Source organism: Drosophila santomea, chromosome X (assembly GCF_016746245.2).
Source record: "Drosophila santomea strain STO CAGO 1482 chromosome X, Prin_Dsan_1.1, whole genome shotgun sequence".
Lineage (NCBI taxonomy): Eukaryota > Metazoa > Arthropoda > Insecta > Diptera > Drosophilidae > Drosophila > Drosophila santomea.
The window spans coordinates 17260035-17281720 of NC_053021.2; the positions used below are offsets into that span (position 1 = coordinate 17260035).

Sequence of the window (21686 nt, forward strand, 5' to 3'; positions counted from 1 at the left end):
CAGTGGCCATTGACCATCATCATCATTACTATTATCGGCGGGTTACGCAACGCTCTTTATCAGCGAGTGCACAGGAAGAAAATAATTTCATTTTTAATTTTAATTTGAAATTTAACAAAAATATGTCATCTGGCATTAAATAATCTCTTGCAGTTTTATGAAAAATTAATATTGCATCTTTTATAATCGAATTCTTTTTAAGTAACATCCAACCATTTTCTCGCCGTGCAGCTTGCACATGGCACGTTGCACGTTGCACGTTGCACGTTGCCCGGCGGCCGGCGGTCTTTCAATAAACCGGCCATAAAAATAAGGAGGTGCCGGGAGCGGTTCGATGCCGTTGGCTTTGTTTTCGCACTTAATGCCGCCGCCGCAGCGCGCTGAGCGTGACGGTAAATAAAGTGAAGTGGCCTGGAAGCGACGCACTGCAGCAGCAGCAGCAGCTCCACCATCTCCACCATCTGCCCCACCACCAGCACCACCATCAGCACCAGTAGCACCATCGGCAACCACTTTATACAGCTGAGCCAAGCACTGGCCCTCTTGCCAAGTCCGAGTTGCCAAGTTTGCTGCTGGCCAGTTAGTTTTTCCTTTTTAGGCCTTTTCCAGTCGCGGGGTAAACCGGGCGAAATTAAGTGAATCGGAAATGCCCCTAAAAAGATCAGGGCATTAATGTATTACATATATGTGCAGTCTGCAAATCGATACAATGCATTTGAACTGACTTAGGAAATACATAGCTTTAATCAAAAGGAAAACATATAAGGATGCTTGGAAATATATAAACAGTTCCTTAAATATTGTAAAAATAATTGAATTTAATGTGAATTGTTTTGGTCAGCTAATATGTGAGCAAACAAACATCCAACGCATTTTATGCTCTAATTTATAGCGGTAATTTATATGCAGCTTAAATTAAATGGTTATCGCAAGTAAACCATATTATATATTAGGATTATAAAAACCGAAAAGGGATTAATTTGTGCCAAAACGGCATATCGATGTCCGCGCTTTAGATTGCCATTTTTGTGACTATTTATTTTCATTAAATCATAAGTACAGCAAGTAATACAGCAAATTCTGGGCGGGATTGTGGAAAAAGAAGGGGATCGGCTCGATTGGAGGTCAGGTCGTCGCCTGCCAACGCTTGTTTACGGATTTGTGGGCCAGAAGTGCTTAATTGCCCGAAACAAGGCCCAAACCAGTTGACCATGCCCATGCCCATGTGCAATGTGCAGTGGACAGTGTGCAATGTGCAACGTGCAACGTGCAGCGTGCAGCGTGCAGCGGACAGAGGACAGCGGTCAGCTCCCCTCGAATGCGGCCTGTTGAATTTGGCCAAAATTGCCAACGGTCGTTGCAGCTTAATTGCTTTTTGTGCGCCGCCCTGCTGCACTGGAGTTTTTGGCTTTAATGAGGCGATGTCGTCGACTTTGGGTCTGTGGACCGCAGTGCGTATGCGTAATTAACACAGAAATCAAACTCGCTGCTGGCTTTGACTGAATGTACGCGCTGCTCTCTGCTCTGCAGGTGGGATAACAAAACAATACCCGGGATATAACAACACTGCCCCCACTCCTCAGCAGCATCCGAAAAACGGATGGCCTCGAGGGATATACGTGTCGGTGGATACATATACGCGTACCATCAGATACAGATACAGTTGCACAGACAGCTACAGATACAGATACACATACATATGTGTGTTGGGGAAAAGCAACAAGCTGGTCGACCCACGCCGTGCGAATGCCAATGAAAAGGCAGCTTTTTAACACCCGGATGGAGACGAGTTTTTCAGGAATTTTTCCAATCAATTGATAATTAAAAGACACACATTGGCAGAGGATGGCACGGACATACTCACGGAATTTCATGCATTTTGTTATTTGGTTTTTATTTTGTTTTTTTATCTCACATGTGCTTGCACTTTCAATTAAAACTATTTCTGTCTTGATCAAATTTTGTATGATTTTCAAACGGTTCATCTCTTTTTTTGGGTATTTTAAAAATTGATTTTTTCGAATATTTGAGGTGGGGAAAATTTGTAATTTGTTTGAGTAAATGTGACAGAGAGTTGGGTTAAAGTTGCTCCAGGTACCCATTGCATACACAAGCAGCACAGCACATCATTTGGTTTTCCACGCCCTCAGCCATTTCAGCCGAACTTTAAGCCATTCGAGGCGCAGCTCCACAAGCGGAATGGAAATAAATTCATAAATTATACAACAAGAAGCTGTACTACAAATGAAATATGCGAATTAGGTTGTAGGGTCTCCGAATTGCCGGTCGAAAGCCATAATTCAGCACAATTGGCCAGGAGCCGCCTTGGGTCTATCAGTGTCCATCAACCGGGCAACCGGGCAACTGGGTGGCAGTCGAAGATGCCACTGCCACCTTCAGGGAGGTGGTTGCCAAGGCCAACTGCATATGGAGGGCTTCCTGGTCCAGGCCAAACTAATAAGCCAACTCAATTAGGGGGCTGGCAAGGCAAAAAAAAAACAGTCGGCCAAATGCGAAAAATGGGGAAACTCGATTGGAAATCCTGGAGACTGAAGGATGCTCAGTAGGCTGTATAAAAGTGGAATATTGCCCGGGCAGCAAAATCGGTATTTTTCCCTGAATTTTACTCATGCTCTGCACTACGGCTAACTACTTTGTGTGTGAATGAAACAACGCCATACTATTTTTCCCATGAAGCTTAGCTTTTTGCTATTAAACATACTATTTATCTAAAAAGGCCTAGACCTATATGGCTACTATTGATATATGCAGATTCCTGATGCCAATCTATAAATACTGCACCGAAATTGCGAACCGCGCATTTTTGCGGCTGCTGAGCGTCTGTGCCCCAAAAAATGTACTCAAACACACACACACCATACACATATGTGGGTGCACGCAAATATCAATAAAATAAACTAATTTAATTAAAAGGCCGTGGGCGGTGGGCGGTGGGCGTGTTATAAGTGGCATGCAACGTGCGGCGGCAAAAATCAGGTCACTAAGTCACTAACCCAACTAACTCATGATTGTCGGATAAGTTTGGCTGGGGCTGGGAACCAACGGGCCTGTCGGCGAACCCAACTGCATATGGCAATTATTTATGCATTTATTATTTATTTATGTACATAAGGCGACAGTTGAGGTGCACTTACCAATTTTGCCAGCGAATATTAATGCGAACCTATTACCTATCAGATATGCGAATATTCAAGTTTATGTTAATGTATTGATTTGTTATTTACCACTGCTTTAAAACTGCTTAAAAATTCAAATTAAATTAAAATAAAATAATAAAAACTGCCCAGCTCTGAGCTTACCAATCGAATTTAATAGCGATAAGACAGCATAGACTTTCCCGCGTCTAGCTCCATTGGAATTGCGTATACGCAGCGTTGCCCAAGCGAGTGCATAATTGCAGCACTTATACGCAATTTGCGGTGTTTCTTAATTGCTGTCGGTCTCCTGAATCGATGTTAGCCGCAAGAAAATATATTTTTTCAAATATGCACCTGAGTTATACTCAAATATATCGAAATATAGATTATAAAAAAATAAACTCCCATTTGCTGGGTTAGTTTCAACTGCAATATTTATAGGTCTCCTCGTGTTTTCAGCAGATTCTTTTTTAATGAAAATATCGCTAAAGGCACGAAGTTTGATGGACATCCATTTACGTGGGCATTCCTCAAGTAATCTCGTTAGTCGACAATGAATGAAATAAAATAAAAAACAAAGTGAAAATCAAGTCAAGTGCCATTATTGTGTTTCTTTTTTTTTTGCGCCCCACCCCCCATTTCGTTTAGCTGCTTTGAATATTCTCATTACTGCGATGTAATATTACCAACGAGGGAACAGTGAGCCTGAAAATAATAATAAATGCGCAGATTGCACAACAAATTAACGCGGGGGGCCACGTGGGCGTGGCATGTCGGGGCCACTACCCGCCCACTTGTCAAGCGTTTTCAATATCGCAGCTCTGGCATCGAAGCAAAAATAAAAATAAAACACAACACAATAAAAATGGTGAAAAAAAATAATGAAAAAATAATTCTCTGAAAAAACGAAAATACGAAAATATGAAAATACTAGATGAAGACAGCAAGACACAACAAAGGCGCACGAACGAACCAAGTGCACAAAGGCGGCTCGAATCTGGCCAAAAAGATCTGGCTACATGGAGGTGTGGCCGGCCGCCTTTTTGCCTATTGATTTCGTAATTGAAGGTTAAATTTGAATGCTCTCGACTAAGCAACTGTGTGCGTATCACGTACACTCACACAAGTGCTGGCTGTTGGCAGTTAATAGCGCGTAATATCAGGACATTGCTCCAGTTTCGGTTCGCTGCGGCGACGCCCTCGTTGGAGTGGCGTGCGCCATCTGGCGGACTTCTGGACACACCAGGTGGGTGGCGAGCATTACGAGGGTGCTGCGATAAGATTGCCATTACGATGTAGCAACGAAATTAGCAATGGCTGCTACATTAAGACACCTCAATTCGGTGCTTCAGTTAAGCGATTGCCGCATTTGAGGGTAAACTATCACATATCGTAGAATTTTATTGGGCTATGGCATTTCTCAGCTAGAGATAAAATTGAAAGGCCAGCATTTTCATGTACAGTATCAGTTTGCAATGCAGTAACTTCAGGTTATGCTGCACACCATATTCCAATGATGGTGAGTTGGTCTTGTAGGTGGTCAACCCAATCATGACCGGCCATCCTGCTCCTCTATCAATCCTCTATCCTCTATCGCCATTGACATCGATGCCACGCTGACGCGGCGCTGTCAGGTCATGTCGGTCATTAATCTTCGCCTCTGGAAATTCCACGCAAAAGGCCAACAAAGGCGGGAATGGAAAGCGGCATGTGTGATAATGGTCGAGTGTGTGCGGCCAAGTATTTAGGCAAATGTCGCCAGCCCAAACCACCAAAAACTAAGCCCCACATAGCCAAATGGACAACGGACAACGGACAGTGGACAACGGACAGTGGACAACGAACAGTGGACAACGGACAACAGACAATGGACATGGATACAATGACAGCGATGGGCGACGGCGGTTTCAAGAGCAGTTCGGCGAAAACAGCAGTTAAGGGAATGCCAACTGCAACGGCTGTCAGTCATTGTCCAATGCGCTGATACCCTGTAATTTACACACAGACAACTTGATGCTAGTCAACTAAAAAGATACAAGCTTCGAAAAGCACTGTTTGTGATTGTATTTTTGCAGATATTAAGAACTTTAAAGGTTTTATATCTCAATTTGGCCATAGTAACTAAGCTATATTTATTTTAATTTATTTTTGTAGAGGTTTTGTAGGCATGAGACCTTATAAACATAATTAAGTGTGAACGTGGTTTTTTTGAGTTAATTTAAATCCAAAAGCAGGCAATAGATCCAAAATGAGGCGTGACATCTTTAAGTTATAAATCAACCAAGGAAAGTAAAACATTAACATTAATTTGCGTAACTGAAGCCAGTTGTGTTTGTCGGCTATCTCCATCTCTGTGCAAAACATTTACTTTGAGTGGCAAAGGATATCACAATTTCGTGAGGAACCGATCCGTGGGCCTGTGGCTTTGTTTTGGCTCGTTGTGTGCGCCTTTGTGACCCACATAGACGTGAAATGTTGCGCCCGACTGGACATCACAATGTGACGGGTGGGTAAAGTGGGTGAAGTGGGTGCTTCGGGTGGAGTGAGTAAAGTGGGTGGCGGTGGGTGGTGCTGGTGCTGGTGGCTTGCTGTGAAAAGGACATTGAGATGGCTATGGCTCGCTGCACTTGGCTGGGCCCCCGACTGCTTGTCCTGTATTGGCATTGCAATTATACAAATTAATGTCGAAGACAAAAAGCTCGCAGATTGCGTCGCCCGCAGCGCTGCTATTGTGTATTTATCGCGGATGGATATATAAGGTGGTGTAAGGGGGAAGGGGGTTGGGGGTTGGGGAACGAATGATGGGCGGTAATTGAAACATCACGCCATTACACAATGCCACAAGGACGGGCTGAATGGAGAGGGGGTGGCTCATCAACAATGACAATCGATGATTGCTACTGCATCGGGAATTGACTTCGCCTCGCACTTTCACACTGAGACAAACCGAGGCGCCACACAATAAGAGCTCATGAATGTGATTCATTTATGGAGTGAACCGGAGGACCGAAGTCTCTTTTACAACCTTGATTGCAGGTGTAATTGCAGTACGGTATCAAGCAGAAAGTACTGGCGGTTTATGAACATAAGTCATCTGCGTACACTGACATCGCATTCACGTTTATACCATTTAAAATGAAATATATAACAGAAAGCTGTTGGGAATGGCTACATTATCTGCAGATAGTAATTTCTGAGCCGGTTACTTAGTGTATGCATCTTGGTCAGTGAAATTTAAAAGTAAATGCCTTTGGTTTTTTTTCCGTGCACTTCTTCAGGACTTCAGGACCAGAATTGGCAATGCCAAAACAAGTGGCGCCATCTCCAGCTTGATAATGCATTTACTGACCACCGCCTCCTGCTCCAAAAAATAAATGCATGTCTGTGCATTTGTTCTGAAGGTTGGCTGCGCTTTTACCCCCGATTCTGTTTCAGTTTCAGTTTCTGTTTCAGATTGTGATTCCGATTTTGATTCTGATTTCGTGTGCCCGACCCGCTCGCCCTGGCGAAGGTTTTCCCCGGTTGACAGTTGGAAAATGCTAGCAATTTCCCAGCGCAGCGTCGCCTTGGTTGCGAAACCTCTGTGTGTATTTGCTCCCAGGCGAACAGCCAGCTGTGGCCCATTACATAACACTCCCTGGTCCGCTCTACATGTCCACCACACCCAGAGAAACGAAGGTTTGGAATATCACATAAATAATATTAAATATTATAAATGGTAAACAAAAGAAGGTGAAAACCATTTGTTCCAATTCCAATAATTCCAATTAATAAAATATATTATTTGCCAATGAACAACCGAATTCTTGCAGTGTCTATATCTGTCCCTCGTCACGACAACGCACAAAGTGCGCATAAATTGCGAGCGAGCTACAAAAAACGGCTAACCAGCAACAAAATGGCTTAGATCAGAAAACAAAAACACAAATCAAAAACTAGCAAAAAGGCCCACTGCCCGATTTTGTGCCTTTCGAAAAGCTGCCAGGTCCTCAGGCCCCCAGCTCACAGCTTATAGCTTACAGCTCACAGCCCCCAGTTGCAATCTCCGACTGTGGGGCTGGAGTTGGGGCTCCCACTCTCCAACCAATGCGATCCGATCCAGTCCAATCCGATCTGGCTGCCCAATTTCCGCGCCCATTTGGCGGCGGCTGCGTGAGAACTAGCAAAAAATAACAAATGGTAACTGGGAGGTGGATGTGTGTGCTGCGGTCGTGGATATACCCACTAGAGGTGCTCAGGTTTGGCAATTCAACCATTTATTAATAACAACTAGATAGATAGTTATAGTATAGGAACATCTAGCATGAAACCTTTGGCAGCATCGGAAATAGTGCCCATGAAATCAAGCACTTGTGTAATGGATATTCGGCACCTAAAGAGCACTCTTCACAGTACTTTTATTAAAATATAACAAATATATATGTTTATAATATTTAAGTACATTTCTACATCATTAACATAAATTTTTATTTAATGATAAATCATGCTTGCAACTATAAACATTTGTACAACTATCACATACAACAAACTATCACCGGACTTGCTGAACTTTTCTGTCAACAAAAGTCGTTGGTTAGTACATTTATAATTTCATAAATTCCCTCCTCATATGCGCAAATATATTTACTTAATTACTAAGTGCGTGCCCACTCAAAGTGCCAAATGCGGGGTACGAAAAGTCTGTTATAAAGTTGAACACAAAATGTCCGCAGGCTGGGCAAAAAAAATATAAATAAAAAACCAAAAAAAATGTGCAACGCACCGGGTGTGGTGGTGGAAAATGAAAAATCGAGGGGGTCCATTAATAAAGCACTTGACAACAGCCACGCGAGAATGAAATTATACGATATGATATGATATGATATAGGGTGCCATGGATATGACCCAAAAACTCCTTCGGTTCGCTGGGCCAAAAATGGGACAATGAAAAACTGGAGTGGGTGAACTCCAATGGCTTCACCTTGTCCGCTGGCATTTCCTTTTGCCGCATGCGGACAAGTGCGGACAAATTTCCAATTAAACAATCGATGTGATTAACACGAACGGCGATCAGTGCCGCCAAAAAGGGGGCGTGGCGGGTGGAGGTGGAGGCGGTGGAGGCATTATTGCGTAGAGCGGCGCGCCTGCGCTCTGCCTGCTTTGCCAACTGATGAAAACCCGTTCTCATGGCTGCCGCCAACTTTTTTAGTTTTTTCCACTGATTTTCCTCAATTTGGTTTCTTTTTTTTATTATTTGCACCATATTTTGAGAGCAGCTGCGAACTGCGAGCTGCAAGCTGCGTATAAATAGGCCCAAAGAACGGCGTACCGAGACAGTTACCAATCGCAATCCAATCGAACTGAGTCGAATTTTTTTCAAGTGAATCACTTTAACAATGGCATTCAAGGTGCGTGAAAAGCTGTGGCCCATCTCATTCACATTTGACATGGAAAAAAGGAGTCGGCGGCACTAACGAGGATTCGAGTTTGCCTGCACTTGTTATCCTTTTCACTCAACAACAGGATTGGGGCACATCCTTTGCTTAGCCTGCTCAGTTGTTGCTCCTTTGCTGGCAGGATAACTGGCTAGTGGCTCTCGACCTCATTTGGCCAACTGAAAGTGGATTCCAGTCTCGGCCCCACTCACAATTGATATTCAATGTCCAAGGCAATGAAAACGAGAGCAAGACCAACACGCATGCTAATTGCGCGACTGTCGAGTGGCAGCTGATTATGAGTTCACAATCTGGGTCAGTTTTGGCCAGGATTGGTCAGCATTGGCCAGGAATACTTCACCAAAATAGGATGCATGAAGTGGTGAAACATAACTTGTGTAAAAACGATATATAAAGCACCACTTGCGTAGCAGATAATTACACTTTCAAGTGTCAGCAACAAATTGATTTTGCATCCTGTTGACTTACCAACAGAGTTGAGATACATAATTTGTATCCCTTTTTCTATGATCATTTTCGCTATTTTAATGCAATCAATTGATGGAAATCAGCGCAGCATTCAGATGCACAAGTTGGAAATAACTTTCCATGCTTATTGTCTCTTTACAAAAATAGTTGCCAGCTAACGATTTATTTAACCTGGCTTGTATGGGACAGCTTTTAAGCGATAGAAATCGCAGCGGCACCCTTTCAAGGCTATGCTCCACCATGGCACCGCCAACTATTCCAACTTTATCAACTTAATTAAAAGTTTTCTCGCCTGCAATTTCCTCCAGACGTTCGAACTGCGACATAGCCAAACGACACTGATTTATACAATACTGCATATTATATATATATATATATATCAAATATATAACGCATTTCCAGGTTATCCTCTCCGTGGTCCTGGTGGCGTTGATCGCCTGCGTCCAGGCGAAGCCAGGTGGTCCGGCGGCCTACTCGATCAGCGCCCCCAGCGTTGACCACGCCTCCGTGGGCAGCACCCAGGAGCACACGGTGAAGGGCCACTACGGCCAGTCCTCCCAGTCGGACTACGCCAGCCAGGTCCAGACCGCCCACTCGCAGTCCCATGTCCAGCGCTCTAGCATCAGCAATGACGCCGGCCTGGCGCCCGTCGCCGCCCACGGCTACGCAGGTGAGTCCCGGGGTCGGAGTACCTCTCTCTCCTCAGGATCTGTCATCCACCAAGTCCATGGATCCACGATCCAACATCCAACGCCAAATGTACACCACCGCACCACCCAGCACACCACTCACACGCACCACTCTGTGTCCCCTTTGCACGTAGTCGCAGTGATGGCTCAGGTTTATCTATACTTGTATTTATTTATACCTGGAATACACCTTGATATTCGAAACATTTTAAATGGTTCACAAAGGACATACTGTACTTCAAACATTGCAAAGTTCGCATGTAAATGAGATGCACTCAAAGATAGACTCATAGATGCACTGACAGATACTGATAGATACACTGATAGATACACTGATAGATACACTGATAAATACACTGATAGATACACTGATAGATACACTTAAAGATAGACTCATAGATACACTCATAGATACACTCATAGATACACTGATAGATACACTGATAGATACACTCAAAGATACAAGTAGTTACAAAACAAGCCTGCCATTGCTGCTTAGTTGATTGTTAACACTTTTAACCCGCAAATGCAAATGCAAAACCCAAGCTGCTCCGGCCCACGCCATCGCTGCGCCCGCCTACTCCTTGGGCTACGCCGGCCACACGGCGCCCGCCCAGATTCAGGGCGTGGCCTACGGCGGACACTATGCGGCCAGCGCTCCGGCAACCGTGCAGATCTCCGGACTGGGGCACTCGCTGGGACTGGGACACTCGCTGGGATTGGGACACACGACGCTGGGACTGGGCGGATACGGGGGCTACGGATACGGAGGCTATGGCTCCTATAGTGCCGCTCCGGCCATCTCGCACGGATATCTGGCCCATGCCCCAGTCGCCGCCGCTCCCGTTGTGAAGTACGCCGCTGCACCATCGTACGGTAGGTGACCAGGATATCCAGGATGTCGCGGATATCGAGGATATCGACTTCCAGTATCCAGGACTAACTAACCCCAATCTAACCCCATTTCCCATCTCTCCCAGCTCTAACTTCTAACCATTCTCTAACTATTTCGCACTCTCGCACGCTTTCGCATCCCCGAAAATCTGATTCCTCAGCGATTTCGCAACTAATTTTGCCACGAGTTTTCTCGTTGTCCGAAAGCAGAAAAGGAACTTTATTGTGTTTTCGTCCTGGTGGCCAAGTGCACTTGGCAAAAACAAACTTTGACCCGACTGCTGCTGGTGGTGGTGGAGTGCACAGCGCAAGTTTCGCTCCATCAGGCTTTCCTGATATATGGGTTAGTCTGGCGAGCCCAGGTGGATCTGGGTTATAGTTTCGATGCAGCAAGCTAAAGGCACAAACTTTAGGGAAAATGATTTTAAGTTGAAGCGTGTAAAGCGCCAGGTGCTGGTTAGCAAAGAACATCATAGAGATCCCCCAGCGATAAGACGCAAACGATGGCGACTTGAAACAAAGAGCCCAGCTGAGGTTAAAGCCCTCAAAGATCATTGCTTCAAAGGATTGCCCAAAACGAGCCCAGGGCAATCGATACATCTCATGGCCATGTGGGCAGGCAAACAAAGCGGCCAACAAAAGGGATAATCGGTTTTGGGTCCGGCCGCAATCGATTTGTCTTGCTAGAAAACAGATACAAATTCGGCAGTGAGGTAACCATCAAACTGGCCATGTAATCAATCATTCGCCGCCCATCTTTTTCGATGGCAGCGCTTTTTAAAGCGCCGCTCAGGCAATGTTTAGCACACTAAGGTGGTGCCAAAAACTGCATCCCAATGGCTCTGGGCCTTCAGCTGGCCAACTCCAACTCCAAGTCCAAGTCAGCTAGTCACCCAAAACGCCCAGTCACCCAGTTCCTTGGATGTCACTTGATTGATGTTGGCTGTCGCTACCCAGTGCACGGCGAGAAAAGAGTCATTAAATGCCATTGGTCTCTGATTGTAATATTTCGTGTTCTAGCTGGCACAACGTGGCGTATACTTGATATTTGCTTTGTGTGCTGCCAACTCAAAGCATGAATGTTGTTCGTTCAAAAGGAGAGTGCACTGCAGTTAAATGAATAGCACAACACATGAGTGTCCGACTGTTTCAAGTCGAATTTTAATTAACTTCGAACCCGGGCACAGAATCTGCACGTAGTTTCTTTTGGAAAACAGAGAACCATTGTTCGGCACAGCAAGGGCGATATAAAAAGATTCGGCAGCCCAACTCTCTGGGTATTCCATCCATTGTACGTTGTATTTTGGCCCTGTGCAGCAATGTTCACCAAGTGGGTGGGTGGTGGTTAGGCCATGTCAGGTGGTTGCCGTTGACAACCTTTAAGTGCCGCATTGGGCGGAGCCCCGGAGCCTGGTGTATTGTCCAAACAATGGACAGGATGCTAATTTGGGGAAGCTCTATCTCGACCTGCCCTCTGTGACCATCTCTCTTTCAGCCCAGCCATCTGTCTCTGTCCATCTTTCTCCTGTGTCTTCACTCGCCCTGTTCTGTGTGCTTCTTCTTCTTATGTTTTTTTTTTTTTATAATAAACCTACTAACGTTGTTGTGTGTGCCATCTCTGCCCCCGCCCGCTCTTCCACAGCTCCCGGTATCATTGGACACGGCATTGGACTGGCCGCCCCCGCATACGCTGCCCCCGCCTACGCCGCTCCCGCATACGCCACGCATCTGGCCGGGCCCGTGGTGAAGTGAGTATCCGGCTCGCAGGACCATATTAATAAGGTTGCCTCATAATCGCCACCAACGCTACCAACCACTACCACTTTCAGGGCCGCCGTTGCCGCACCCGCCCTTGTGCACACATCGGTCTCCGGCCATGGTATTCACTATGGCTACTAGAGGATCCACCGCCCACCGCTCACCGCCTCCGCCTCCGCACCGCCCCCCTCGCCAGTGAACTCGCACACACACAAATTCACACTCCCAGCCGTCTGGCTAACTACACTAAAAGGCACAATAATACCCAGAGCGTGTCGGTAGCTGTTGTTCGCCTTAATTAAAACTCAATTTGTTAACTGCACCAAGAGCCTGTGACCCGTGAGCCATTCGACGGGAGCCAACCAGGAACCAACCAGGAGTCAGCCAGGAGGAGTCAACCTGGAGTCAACCAGGAGCCAACTAGGAGCCAACCACACCTGAACTCACCTGTGCCACCTGGTTGATGAACGCAGGGGGGAGGAGTGCAGCGGGCGGATGCAGCGGAGCCGCACGCTTCGTTTCTATTAACGTGTTGTTGGCCTGGTCCCAGAGCTTAAACCCAAACCCCAACACCCCCCACCACCCCTCCAAGCCCCCCATACCGCATGGTGAATGCTGAATGTGTTTTTTTTTTATCGCGGTTGAATTTACGTTGTATTTAAACTTAATTTGTAAACTGAAACGAAATGCATGTGGAAATGTTGGAAAAAATAAGCTCGTTGTTATAACTGACTGGGCGAGGGGGAAAGGGGGGAATAGTTGTAGAAGGTTGGCCTGTCGCTTTATATGATATATGATATATGATATGATGCGATGCGCTGTGGTGCAGGAGCACTGCAGTGCGCTCCTTTTTTGCCCATGATGCGGACCAGAGAAGCAGGCCGAGATTTATTTGCCACGCATCAGTTGATCAGCATACTTTATGGCGCATAACATGACGTGCGTTTCATGAGCATAAGTCCCGCGGCACCAAAAGCGACACTTGCAATGCCAGTTCATTGCCACGAAACGCACTGTACCGCCACCGACCATAAATATGGTGTACTATATGAGGCTCCGCCAAATACCAAGTGAAAGTGCAAAGGCCCAGAAAACCAATTTACGTCACATCGACGACCATACGGGCAATGGGCAATGGGCAATGGGCAACGGGCATCGCACATGGCCCAAAATAGATGATAACCCGTTTATTTCGGTCCTGGCCCAAAATATATAGCCTACATAGAAAATAAACCCAGCACTTCGATGGCATTCAAAATGTCACTGAGTTCGCGCAAGAGTGAAAGTCAGAGTTTGCCAGCTAAGTCGCAGCAAGTTGAATGATGGGACGGCGAAGGACGACAGCTTTAAGGGCCATCAACAAGGATTACACTGGGCGCGATATAACTGCAGCAGCACAATGCCATTCCACAGAAAATCCACTCACTTAAAGGATACTTCCTTTCACGAGTATTATGTGCTAATTAGCGTGATTTCTTCTGTGCAAAAAAAAGGGTATATATCTTAGCTTTCCATCCCCTGAGGCTGTCCTTAAATTTAAACACGATAATATATATTTAGCTTAGGATTTAGCTTTGGGGTTTTTTGCTCAATATGTACTCATATCTTCCTAAATTTAAATACGATTATATGTATTTAGCTTGCAATTTAGCTTATGTACTCATATCTTTCTAAATTTAAATACGATTATATGTATTTAGCTTGCAATTTAGCTTTGGGTATTTTTGCTCAACATGTACTCATGTTTTGGCCAACAACTCAAGGCTAAGAATCGATTTACAATGGCTGCTGATAAAGTACATATTTCGGTGATTAGCAATTATAATCAAAAGCACTCTCCCAGTGGACAGTGGACGGGTCCTTGGGGCGCCAAGTTAGCTCATAATTGTGCAGCTAATTGGGAAACCAAACCGAGGCCCCATTTTTTTTTGGGGCCTGCTGCAGTTTTGCTGCTTTCCCAGGACACGAGAGTTGGCCACAGGTGGGCCAGGATCCATTGGCAAGGGATGTGCTTTGTTTGTCTTTGTATCTGAATGCAGCGCTTTGTTTTGCCAACTCGTTTGGGGAAATGAACAGGATGCGGTCCTACGCACACAACATCTACAACACACACAGAGACACACATACACACACACTTGCTACACATTGGCAGGATACTCGCAGGATACGCACACGCACACGTGGGCTTATTTAGTAACTATATTTGCTTTGCGTCTCTAGTTCGGCTGGTTTTCCACTTCTTTTGCCCATTTCCCCATTTTCTTTTTTCCCGTTTTTCCTACTGTCTTTTCGCTGTTTGCTGTTGCCCGGTGTTTGTGTGTTTGTGTATTTGCCTGGCCGACACTAAATTGGAATTTTCCATGCAAATACGTCGATGTAGAGACTGTGGAAAAGGGGCTCCTTCGTTGGTTTTCCATTAATATTCGGCCTACAAATTGAATTAGTTGCCGTACGTGGCCATAATCAGTTGGCCAACTCCTCAATATTTATTATATTTGCAGCATTTTCCGGCTACGCCTTATGGTGCCAACATGTTTGTGGAAGTGGAAATGGAAGTGCAAGTCCAAGATGGAAGTGACTTAGTCAGCGGGTCGTCCGGTGGTGGTGGTGATGGTGGGTACATCTAATGCAATTGTCGTGTTTTGGCCACGGATTCAGGATGCCATATTCCGCTTGCCCGTTTTTTGTTCTTGGCTCGAGCTCCACTTACTGTTTACATTGGCCCGCAATGCACTGATGGCCTTGCCGGCAGGTGTCCTGCCAAGAACGAGTCCCTCCAAGGACACGTTTTTGCACAGACCACCCCAGTTTTTGGAGCCAAAGTAACCATTCCACTGGCAACCGTCACCTGTTGGCCACAGTACGGAATTGCCTGGAGGCTGCTTCAATGTTTGGCAGACAGGTGGCTATTGGGATTGGGTAGCTGGTGTGCTGGGAAAGCTGGGGAAAGCTGGGAAAGCGGCCCAAAATTGCATAACACCCTCTCAATAGTCGTGGCGCCGCAAACAAGTGCACCGCCCAGAATTATGTCTATATTGCCACAGTTTCGTGGGTTTAAGGGGGTAAAGTGGAGTAGAAGGCATTGAAAAATCTAGGTAAATTTAAAAGCCCTTAAGGATGGATAATCATCGTAAATAAATCTTATTTGGGGTATCCATTGGTACACGGCCTAAAGTTTGCTTATTGCTTTTAAATGCATTTAAAAATGTAAATTAGGAAAAGCTATGAAAGTTATATGCTTCATAAAAGTGGGACTATAAAGCTTGTATAAAATAAATTTCCTATAATAGATAGGTACTTTCTACAAACTCCTTACACCTCGCTTTTTCAGTGTAAGAATAGGCAATCGACGGTGTCTCGCTGTCCAGATATGGATATAAATATGGATGCACACGTGGCCACTCAAAGGATTCGGAGCTCACCATATATTGTTTGGACGGGGCTTCGCTGCGGCCAGTTGAGTCCATCCCCATCCAGTGGCCTCGCTCTCATCATCATCATTATAATCATCATCATCCTCGTTCCAATTAGCCGACAGGCAGCCAGTGCAATTGTTTCCATACCCATGGATGCCCCGCGCCGCGTGGCAAGTGGTGTCCATTCCCATGGACGCCTAATAATACCCCCGCAATCGAAGCCCGCCAGTGGATCCGGGATGTACGATGGCATGGAACTGGGGCCCGGATTATATAAAGTCCATAAACAGATTCAATGGCAGCACACAATGGCCAATGCGATGGCATGGCGGTCCGTTTCAAAACAATATTAATGCATTAATTGCACGTGAGCATGGCGGCTAGTTGAAGATGAACGGAGATAGTCACTGCCATAAGTATTTATACGCCGATTAGGCATGACCTATCATTAGCAATGATGAATCTGAATAATGGGGCCAGTAAGCTGGTTAACTGGATTCCATCAAACACGTGCTGCTGATTACACAAGTAATGCTATGCTCTAGGATTTGGATTTGGATTAGGATTAGGATTAGGATTAGGGCATTGGTGCATATTATTTCCAGAGAGCACTACACAACTTGTTGGCTTGATAATCCTTTAATCCGCCCTCCTGCACCTCAAAAGACCATCAATTATCATCACTCACAAAATTTATTCTTGCTTGCCCTACACAATTCCTCTTATCAAATACCACGAAAATTTACGCAAAAAAAAAAAAAGAATATATATATCAAAATACTAGTTTCAGAAACTGCTGGAGAGATAACAGCTCATCCTTAGAAGCTGTAGTTGAGATTGCCGCTCGAAAAGCTCACGTGTGAGACATCCGGCGATTGCTGGTAGGTGGGGGATCCCAGCACGGAGGACATGGGCACGGCCATGCCGTAGCTCTGGCGGGTAGTGGGCGCCAGCTGGCTGGTGGCGAACTGCTGGGCCACCGACTGCTGCTGGTCACGGAGCACGTCCTGCTGCTGCTGCTGCATGAAGCCCATGTGCTGCTGCGTGGAGTAGAAGTCACCTGCGCCCACTGCGCCGTTGCGCAAAGGCACTGCGCCTGGGATGACTCCGCCTCCAGCTGGACCGGCACCGTGCAGAATGGATCCGGCGGCCAGGCGCTCGGGCTGCAGGCCATTGCTGCTGAACTGCGGCCGGCGGTAGGCGAAGCGGCCAGCTGCGCTTTGCGTTGCCACGCCCCCCACCGTTGAGCCTCCCACATCGGCGGCGGGAGCAGCCAGCTGGGTTGCTTGGGATTGGATCTGGGCAGGTGATAGGGCGCCGGATACGTCGGGATAGTAGTGGTAGAGCTTCTGCAGCAGCTGCTGCTGCTGCTGCTCGAACTCGGCTCGCTGACGCTGATAGTCCAGGAAGGCGGCGTGCATCTGGTCCGCATAGCTGGGCATATTGACCACGCCCACTCCTGCGCCGGCTGATCCGGACGCACCACCCTGCGGCGATGTGGCGGCCAGGAGTTGCTGCTGCTGCTGCGCCAGGAGCTGCTGTTGCTGCTGCTGCAGCAGCGTGTTGGGCGTGGCCTTGAGCTTACCAGCGCCCCGGAATCCTGGCTGCGTATATACGGCAGGATACTGCTGCTGTCCCGACGATGATGAGTATCCACCAAATTGCGCGGGATTTTGCTGCATGGATAAGAGTGGGTTAAACGGGTTGAAAAACGGGTGTTTAAATGCTGTGCATTTCTGATCAACATCAACGAACTATATTTCAAATGTGTGTTATGCGATTTGGGATAAATTATAGTAGGCCCTTCTAGTTGTGTAACTTTTGAACCATATTCAAAGAATTCCCACTCATGGTCGCACTCACGGATGAAAGGCCACGCCCGTGATTCTTGAGAATCGCGTGCTGGGAGCCCAGGCATCCCTTTCCCCACTGTCCTTCCGCATCCACCAGTCGACTGGCGTTGCCCCCACGAACTTTGCTGGATCTCATTTTATTCCCCTTTTTCCGTTTAATACTTGTTGTCACGAGAGATGGTGTGTGTGTGTGTGTGTGTGTATCTCGAGTGTGGAATGGGCCAAAAAGTGTGTGTATTTCAATTTCAGATTTTGATAAAATTTCTATACGATTTCTACTAGTCTGTGTGCGAAAATAGAAAATACAGTAAACCGAACCGATCTGAACCGACTAAGCGAGCAAGTGAGACTGAGCTGGATAGCACAAACAGTCCAGTGACGCCTGTCAGCTTCCAAACCGGAAGCCTACTGCGATCTCTACGGGCCATCGGCCTCGGCCTCGGAATGGTTTCAAATCGATTTGTATCGAATGCGGGGAATCACGCGATTTGATTGCCTTAAAAAGCGCGCTTGGAGTGCCGCCGCCTCACAGTTTAGAACGATGACTCGCCGTCAACCGCTGGCACTGCTACTGGTGGCCGTGAGTCTGGCCAGGATTGCGGCCAGGCCAGGTGCACAGAATCCGCTCGAATCGCTGGGCATGGGCGCCATGGCGCTGGCCGGGAATATAGCGGAGGCGGTGCAGAGTGGCGCTGCCATTTCACGTGACCTCAACATCGACAATCCCCTAATGTCCATGCACTCGAAAACGGCCGTGGGCTATGGCGATGCCATACGTCCCATTGCCGCCGACTCATCCGAGGAGGATCGTCGCCGGAAGCGTAGACGCCGTAGTCTTCATCGCCACAAGCGTGCTCCTTGCTTCTGGAAAATGGGCTCGGCTGCCACCACAGCGGCGTCCGCCGACGATGACGTGGAGGCCAGAAGGCGAAGGGCACAAAAGCGCGCCGCCAACAATGCATCCCGATCCCGTGTGAGTCCCAAGAGCAGCGGCAAAAAGAAGATGTTGGTGCGACGACGACGACAGGCGGCCGAGGGCATGGAAGTGACACCGGATATGGACGGCATGGATCCCTTGGGCCTGGGCACTAGGATCAAGGCCATGTGGCTATCCTTCGTGGACAACGTGACGGATGTGATGCAGCAGGTGCGCCAGAAGATCTCCGAAACGACCAATTCCACGGGCTAGCTACCTGGGTGGAACCAGGTCCACACTGACGTAGTGTGTGTATTTTATTTCGAGTGTATTTTTTTTTTGTTTGTTTATAAGTGCAATAAAAGCAACTGGAAACTGGGAATTATGCTTTCATTCAATTATGTAGATTGCATCCATTTTAGGGCCATGTAATTTTATAGATCTGGTAGCCAATTAAAGTAGCTATCAAGTACTAATAGTACTCTACTAATCATACTTATCCAATGCGTTTCAATTAAACGTTCTACATTTTTGTATCTACGCTATTTAGAGCTACTTTACAACCATAGATCATAGCTTGGAATTGAATAGCATAGTAACGTGGCATACCGCCAACAATTTAATCCAATTCTGTAGCTCTTTGAAAAGGTCACCAAATTGAAAGTGATTCCTCAGGCAGCAGCAGTAAAATAAACAGCGAACTGTCACTTCTGAGCAATCCGATCGAAAGTGGTCCGATGCGAAGGCCACTGGGGTCACCACAGCACCTCCACTGAAAGCTGTCCAGATGGGAAATGGCAGATGGAAGATAGGGAAACGAGCCGAGTCACGATGAGCCGGCGGCCAATGGGCACTTCCGGGCGAGATGAGATGCATCTCGACATGCATTCGGAACATTTCCGTGTCTGGTCGCAATCTGATTGGATTGAAGGGCTGGGTACAAAAGGCGCATTCAAGCGGCTGGTCACAACAGTTGGCCAAATGACTTCCGCACCCAGATTCTCTGCCCCACTAATCGTGGCCCTGACCTTCGCCCTGGTGGCGCACACGTGGGCGGATGAGTTCGACCTGGACTACTCCAATGAGTACGACGATGTGCGTCCGCATTTGGTCTATCCAGACGATCCGAGGCTGGACAAGCGGATCGGCGATGCGGCGCGTGAGTTTGGACAAAATGTAACCCAGGCATGGAACGCGATGGTGGACTCGTTTAAGAACTATTTCGAGGAGCTCAAGAACCTTTTCGCCGACACCACGGATCACAGTGGATCACCCAACGAGATCTTTTCCACCCACTGAAATGTGGACTCAACTTTGCGGCAAATAAAGCGTAGCAAGAAACACTGAAACATTCATTTGATTCGGGAATACCTACTATTCAAAGCCAACTTGATTGCATTTTTGATTATCTTTTGAAAAGGCAAAACTCGCAATCTCACTAAGTAATAAGGTATTAATCATAAATGTGTAGCTACGTAGATGATATTCAATTAGTTACTGATTGGTTCGGATTAAATTTGCTTTTACACTGGACAATTAATTATTGTTTTCAATCTCTGGCTGAATTAGATTAGCGGATTACAACTAAGCTAATTGCCAATAACAACCTCGCACGCCAACTAAACCAGATGTTAGACCCATCTAGATTATGGAAACATGAAAACATAACTATTGTTTGCGTTATTAAACAGAAAGTTTCAGCTTAAATAGCCGGCTTTCTACTTGAGCGTCAGTTATTGGGTCAGTGGAGCCAACACAGGATGACATCGCCCATTTGGATCCTGAGTCTAGTTCTGCTGCACTGCAGCATTTCCTGGTCACAGGTAAACTACCACTGCAGGATCTTGAGTTTGTGCATCATATGCGTGACACGTGATTTCTCTGCAGGATGCCCCTGATGTGATGGTGGTCGTGGATCAAGTGCAGGAGCTTCTTGTCGCCAATTCGCAAGGCCCACAAAGTTTGGATAATGGCGATGGGTCCTTCAATGGACCGCCCATTTTCCCCGATCCATCAACGTTCATGCAGAACATGGGAGTGTAATTCTATAATTCCATACTACTTTACAGCAACGCAATGTGGCAAGACATTTAATTGAATTAAACTGTGTGCAACATTCATAATTTAATAACGCATTTAGTAGCTAGTGTAGGTATTTTGCGTTTTATAGTGAGTTTTGGATATTAAGCTAAAGTTGAAGTTGAGCATTATGTGCTTTACCCCTAGTTTCAATAGTATACTCAACCACAATGATGTGGTATACTCACCAGCTGTTCCTGCTCCTGCAACTGCTGCGGCTGAGGCTGCTCCGCCTGCTGATTCTTGGCCACTCCTCCGTAGTACCGGGTGAAGGTCTGCTGCACTCCGGGCGTCTTCAGGCTGTAGGAGTTCGTGTTGGCGTCCGTGTGGATGGAGACCTGTGCCCGGCATACCTCCTGCTGGCCGGCCAGCAGCAAGGCGGCCATCGTCAAGGCCACTGCGAACATGATTTACGTGCTGAGGATTTACGTGGTAATGGATGGGCTTGACTGGAACTCCGTCTCCCGTTGATTTGGCAGTAAGTCCAAGAAACCGTACAATCGGACAATCGGACAACAGGATCGGGACAGTGGATCTTTATCAGCTGAGCGGACGCGACTCGCGAACGTCGATGGTCGACTGTGCAGCGCCCGCCGACTGTCCACCGATTTTATACCGCCTTCGATTGGGGACTGTCCAACTCTCCCTTTCCCTCTCCCTTTCTCTCTCCCTCTGACTACTAACGACCCTCCTCAGTTTTTGGCCCAAAACAGCAAAGAGGCATACCCAATGTTGGCCAGAAAGTATGGCTCAAAAGATGTGGTAGTCTTTAGGTTTTAAAGCTGTGACATTATTTTGAACAAAGTCAAAGAATATAATCCAGTTTCAATTGGAAGTTTATGAAGTACCTTATAAGGTTCAGAAAACTCAAAAGGCATATTTTAAAAGCATTTAAAGAATAATTACTTACTTCCCCAACTGATAAGGTCATGAATATTCTATTTGAGTATTATTTCTTAGAGTTGATTTCGTTTTCTCTGTGTAGTGGGAAAGTAGCTGCTATTCGAAATAGTTGCCTGA

General features: G+C 46.5%; 5 protein-coding genes across 6 annotated transcripts; 4 read left to right on the top strand and 1 right to left on the bottom strand.

The window, feature by feature from the left end:
- Positions 1-8491: 8491 nt before the first annotated feature.
- On the top strand, positions 8492-12669 carry LOC120456812 (cuticle protein 21.3). 2 transcript variants are annotated; one of them, XM_039643855.1, is made up of 5 exons: positions 8492-8545; positions 9464-9731; positions 10297-10626; positions 12287-12392; positions 12474-12669. In XM_039643855.1, exons 1-5 carry the CDS (start codon positions 8534-8536, stop codon positions 12541-12543), a joined length of 786 nt encoding a protein of 261 aa, XP_039499789.1. In that variant the 5' UTR covers positions 8492-8533; the 3' UTR covers positions 12544-12669. The 2 variants fall into 2 exon arrangements, with proteins under 2 accessions (XP_039499789.1, XP_039499791.1); XM_039643857.1 differs by lacking the exon at positions 10297-10626.
- A 3823-nt stretch (positions 12670-16492) lies between these two features.
- On the bottom strand, positions 16493-18028 carry LOC120456721 (centrosomal and chromosomal factor). The gene is made up of 2 exons (XM_039643704.2): positions 17682-18028; positions 16493-17494 (listed from the first exon to the last, which is right to left on the bottom strand). Exons 1-2 carry the CDS (start codon positions 17805-17807, stop codon positions 16637-16639), a joined length of 984 nt encoding a protein of 327 aa, XP_039499638.1. The 5' UTR covers positions 17808-18028; the 3' UTR covers positions 16493-16636.
- A 161-nt stretch (positions 18029-18189) lies between these two features.
- Positions 18190-18963, top strand: LOC120456722. The gene has a single exon (XM_039643705.2). The coding sequence runs from the start codon at positions 18213-18215 to the stop codon at positions 18858-18860; it is 648 nt and encodes a 215-aa protein (XP_039499639.1). The 5' UTR covers positions 18190-18212; the 3' UTR covers positions 18861-18963.
- A 605-nt stretch (positions 18964-19568) lies between these two features.
- On the top strand, positions 19569-20123 carry LOC120456723. Its single transcript, XM_039643706.1, has one exon. The coding sequence runs from the start codon at positions 19569-19571 to the stop codon at positions 19884-19886; it is 318 nt and encodes a 105-aa protein (XP_039499640.1). The 3' UTR covers positions 19887-20123.
- A 201-nt stretch (positions 20124-20324) lies between these two features.
- Positions 20325-20696, top strand: LOC120456724. Its single transcript, XM_039643707.1, has 2 exons — positions 20325-20410; positions 20475-20696. The coding sequence occupies exons 1-2, from the start codon at positions 20348-20350 to the stop codon at positions 20628-20630; spliced, it is 219 nt and encodes a 72-aa protein (XP_039499641.1). The 5' UTR covers positions 20325-20347; the 3' UTR covers positions 20631-20696.
- Positions 20697-21686: the final 990 nt, after the last annotated feature.

What these genes read in the sequence shown, in the direction of transcription:
- LOC120456812 (XM_039643855.1), top strand. An exon ending in CGCCGCCCACGGCTACGCAG is followed by an intron (nt 9,732 to 10,296) that starts GTGAGTCCCGGG and finishes GCAAAACCCAAG; the next exon opens with CTGCTCCGGCCCACGCCATC. An exon ending in CGCCGCTGCACCATCGTACG is followed by an intron (nt 10,627 to 12,286) that starts GTAGGTGACCAG and finishes GCTCTTCCACAG; the next exon opens with CTCCCGGTATCATTGGACAC.
- LOC120456721 (XM_039643704.2), bottom strand. Translation starts at nt 17,807, where the DNA reads ATGAGATCCAGCAAAGTTCGTGGGGGCAACGCCAGTCGACTGGTGGAT. An exon ending in ACGGGCGTGGCCTTTCATCC is followed by an intron (nt 17,495 to 17,681) that starts GTGAGTGCGACC and finishes TTATCCATGCAG; the next exon opens with CAAAATCCCGCGCAATTTGG.
- LOC120456722 (XM_039643705.2), top strand. Translation starts at nt 18,213, where the DNA reads ATGACTCGCCGTCAACCGCTGGCACTGCTACTGGTGGCCGTGAGTCTG.
- LOC120456723 (XM_039643706.1), top strand. Translation starts at nt 19,569, where the DNA reads ATGACTTCCGCACCCAGATTCTCTGCCCCACTAATCGTGGCCCTGACC.
- LOC120456724 (XM_039643707.1), top strand. Translation starts at nt 20,348, where the DNA reads ATGACATCGCCCATTTGGATCCTGAGTCTAGTTCTGCTGCACTGCAGC. An exon ending in GCAGCATTTCCTGGTCACAG is followed by an intron (nt 20,411 to 20,474) that starts GTAAACTACCAC and finishes ATTTCTCTGCAG; the next exon opens with GATGCCCCTGATGTGATGGT.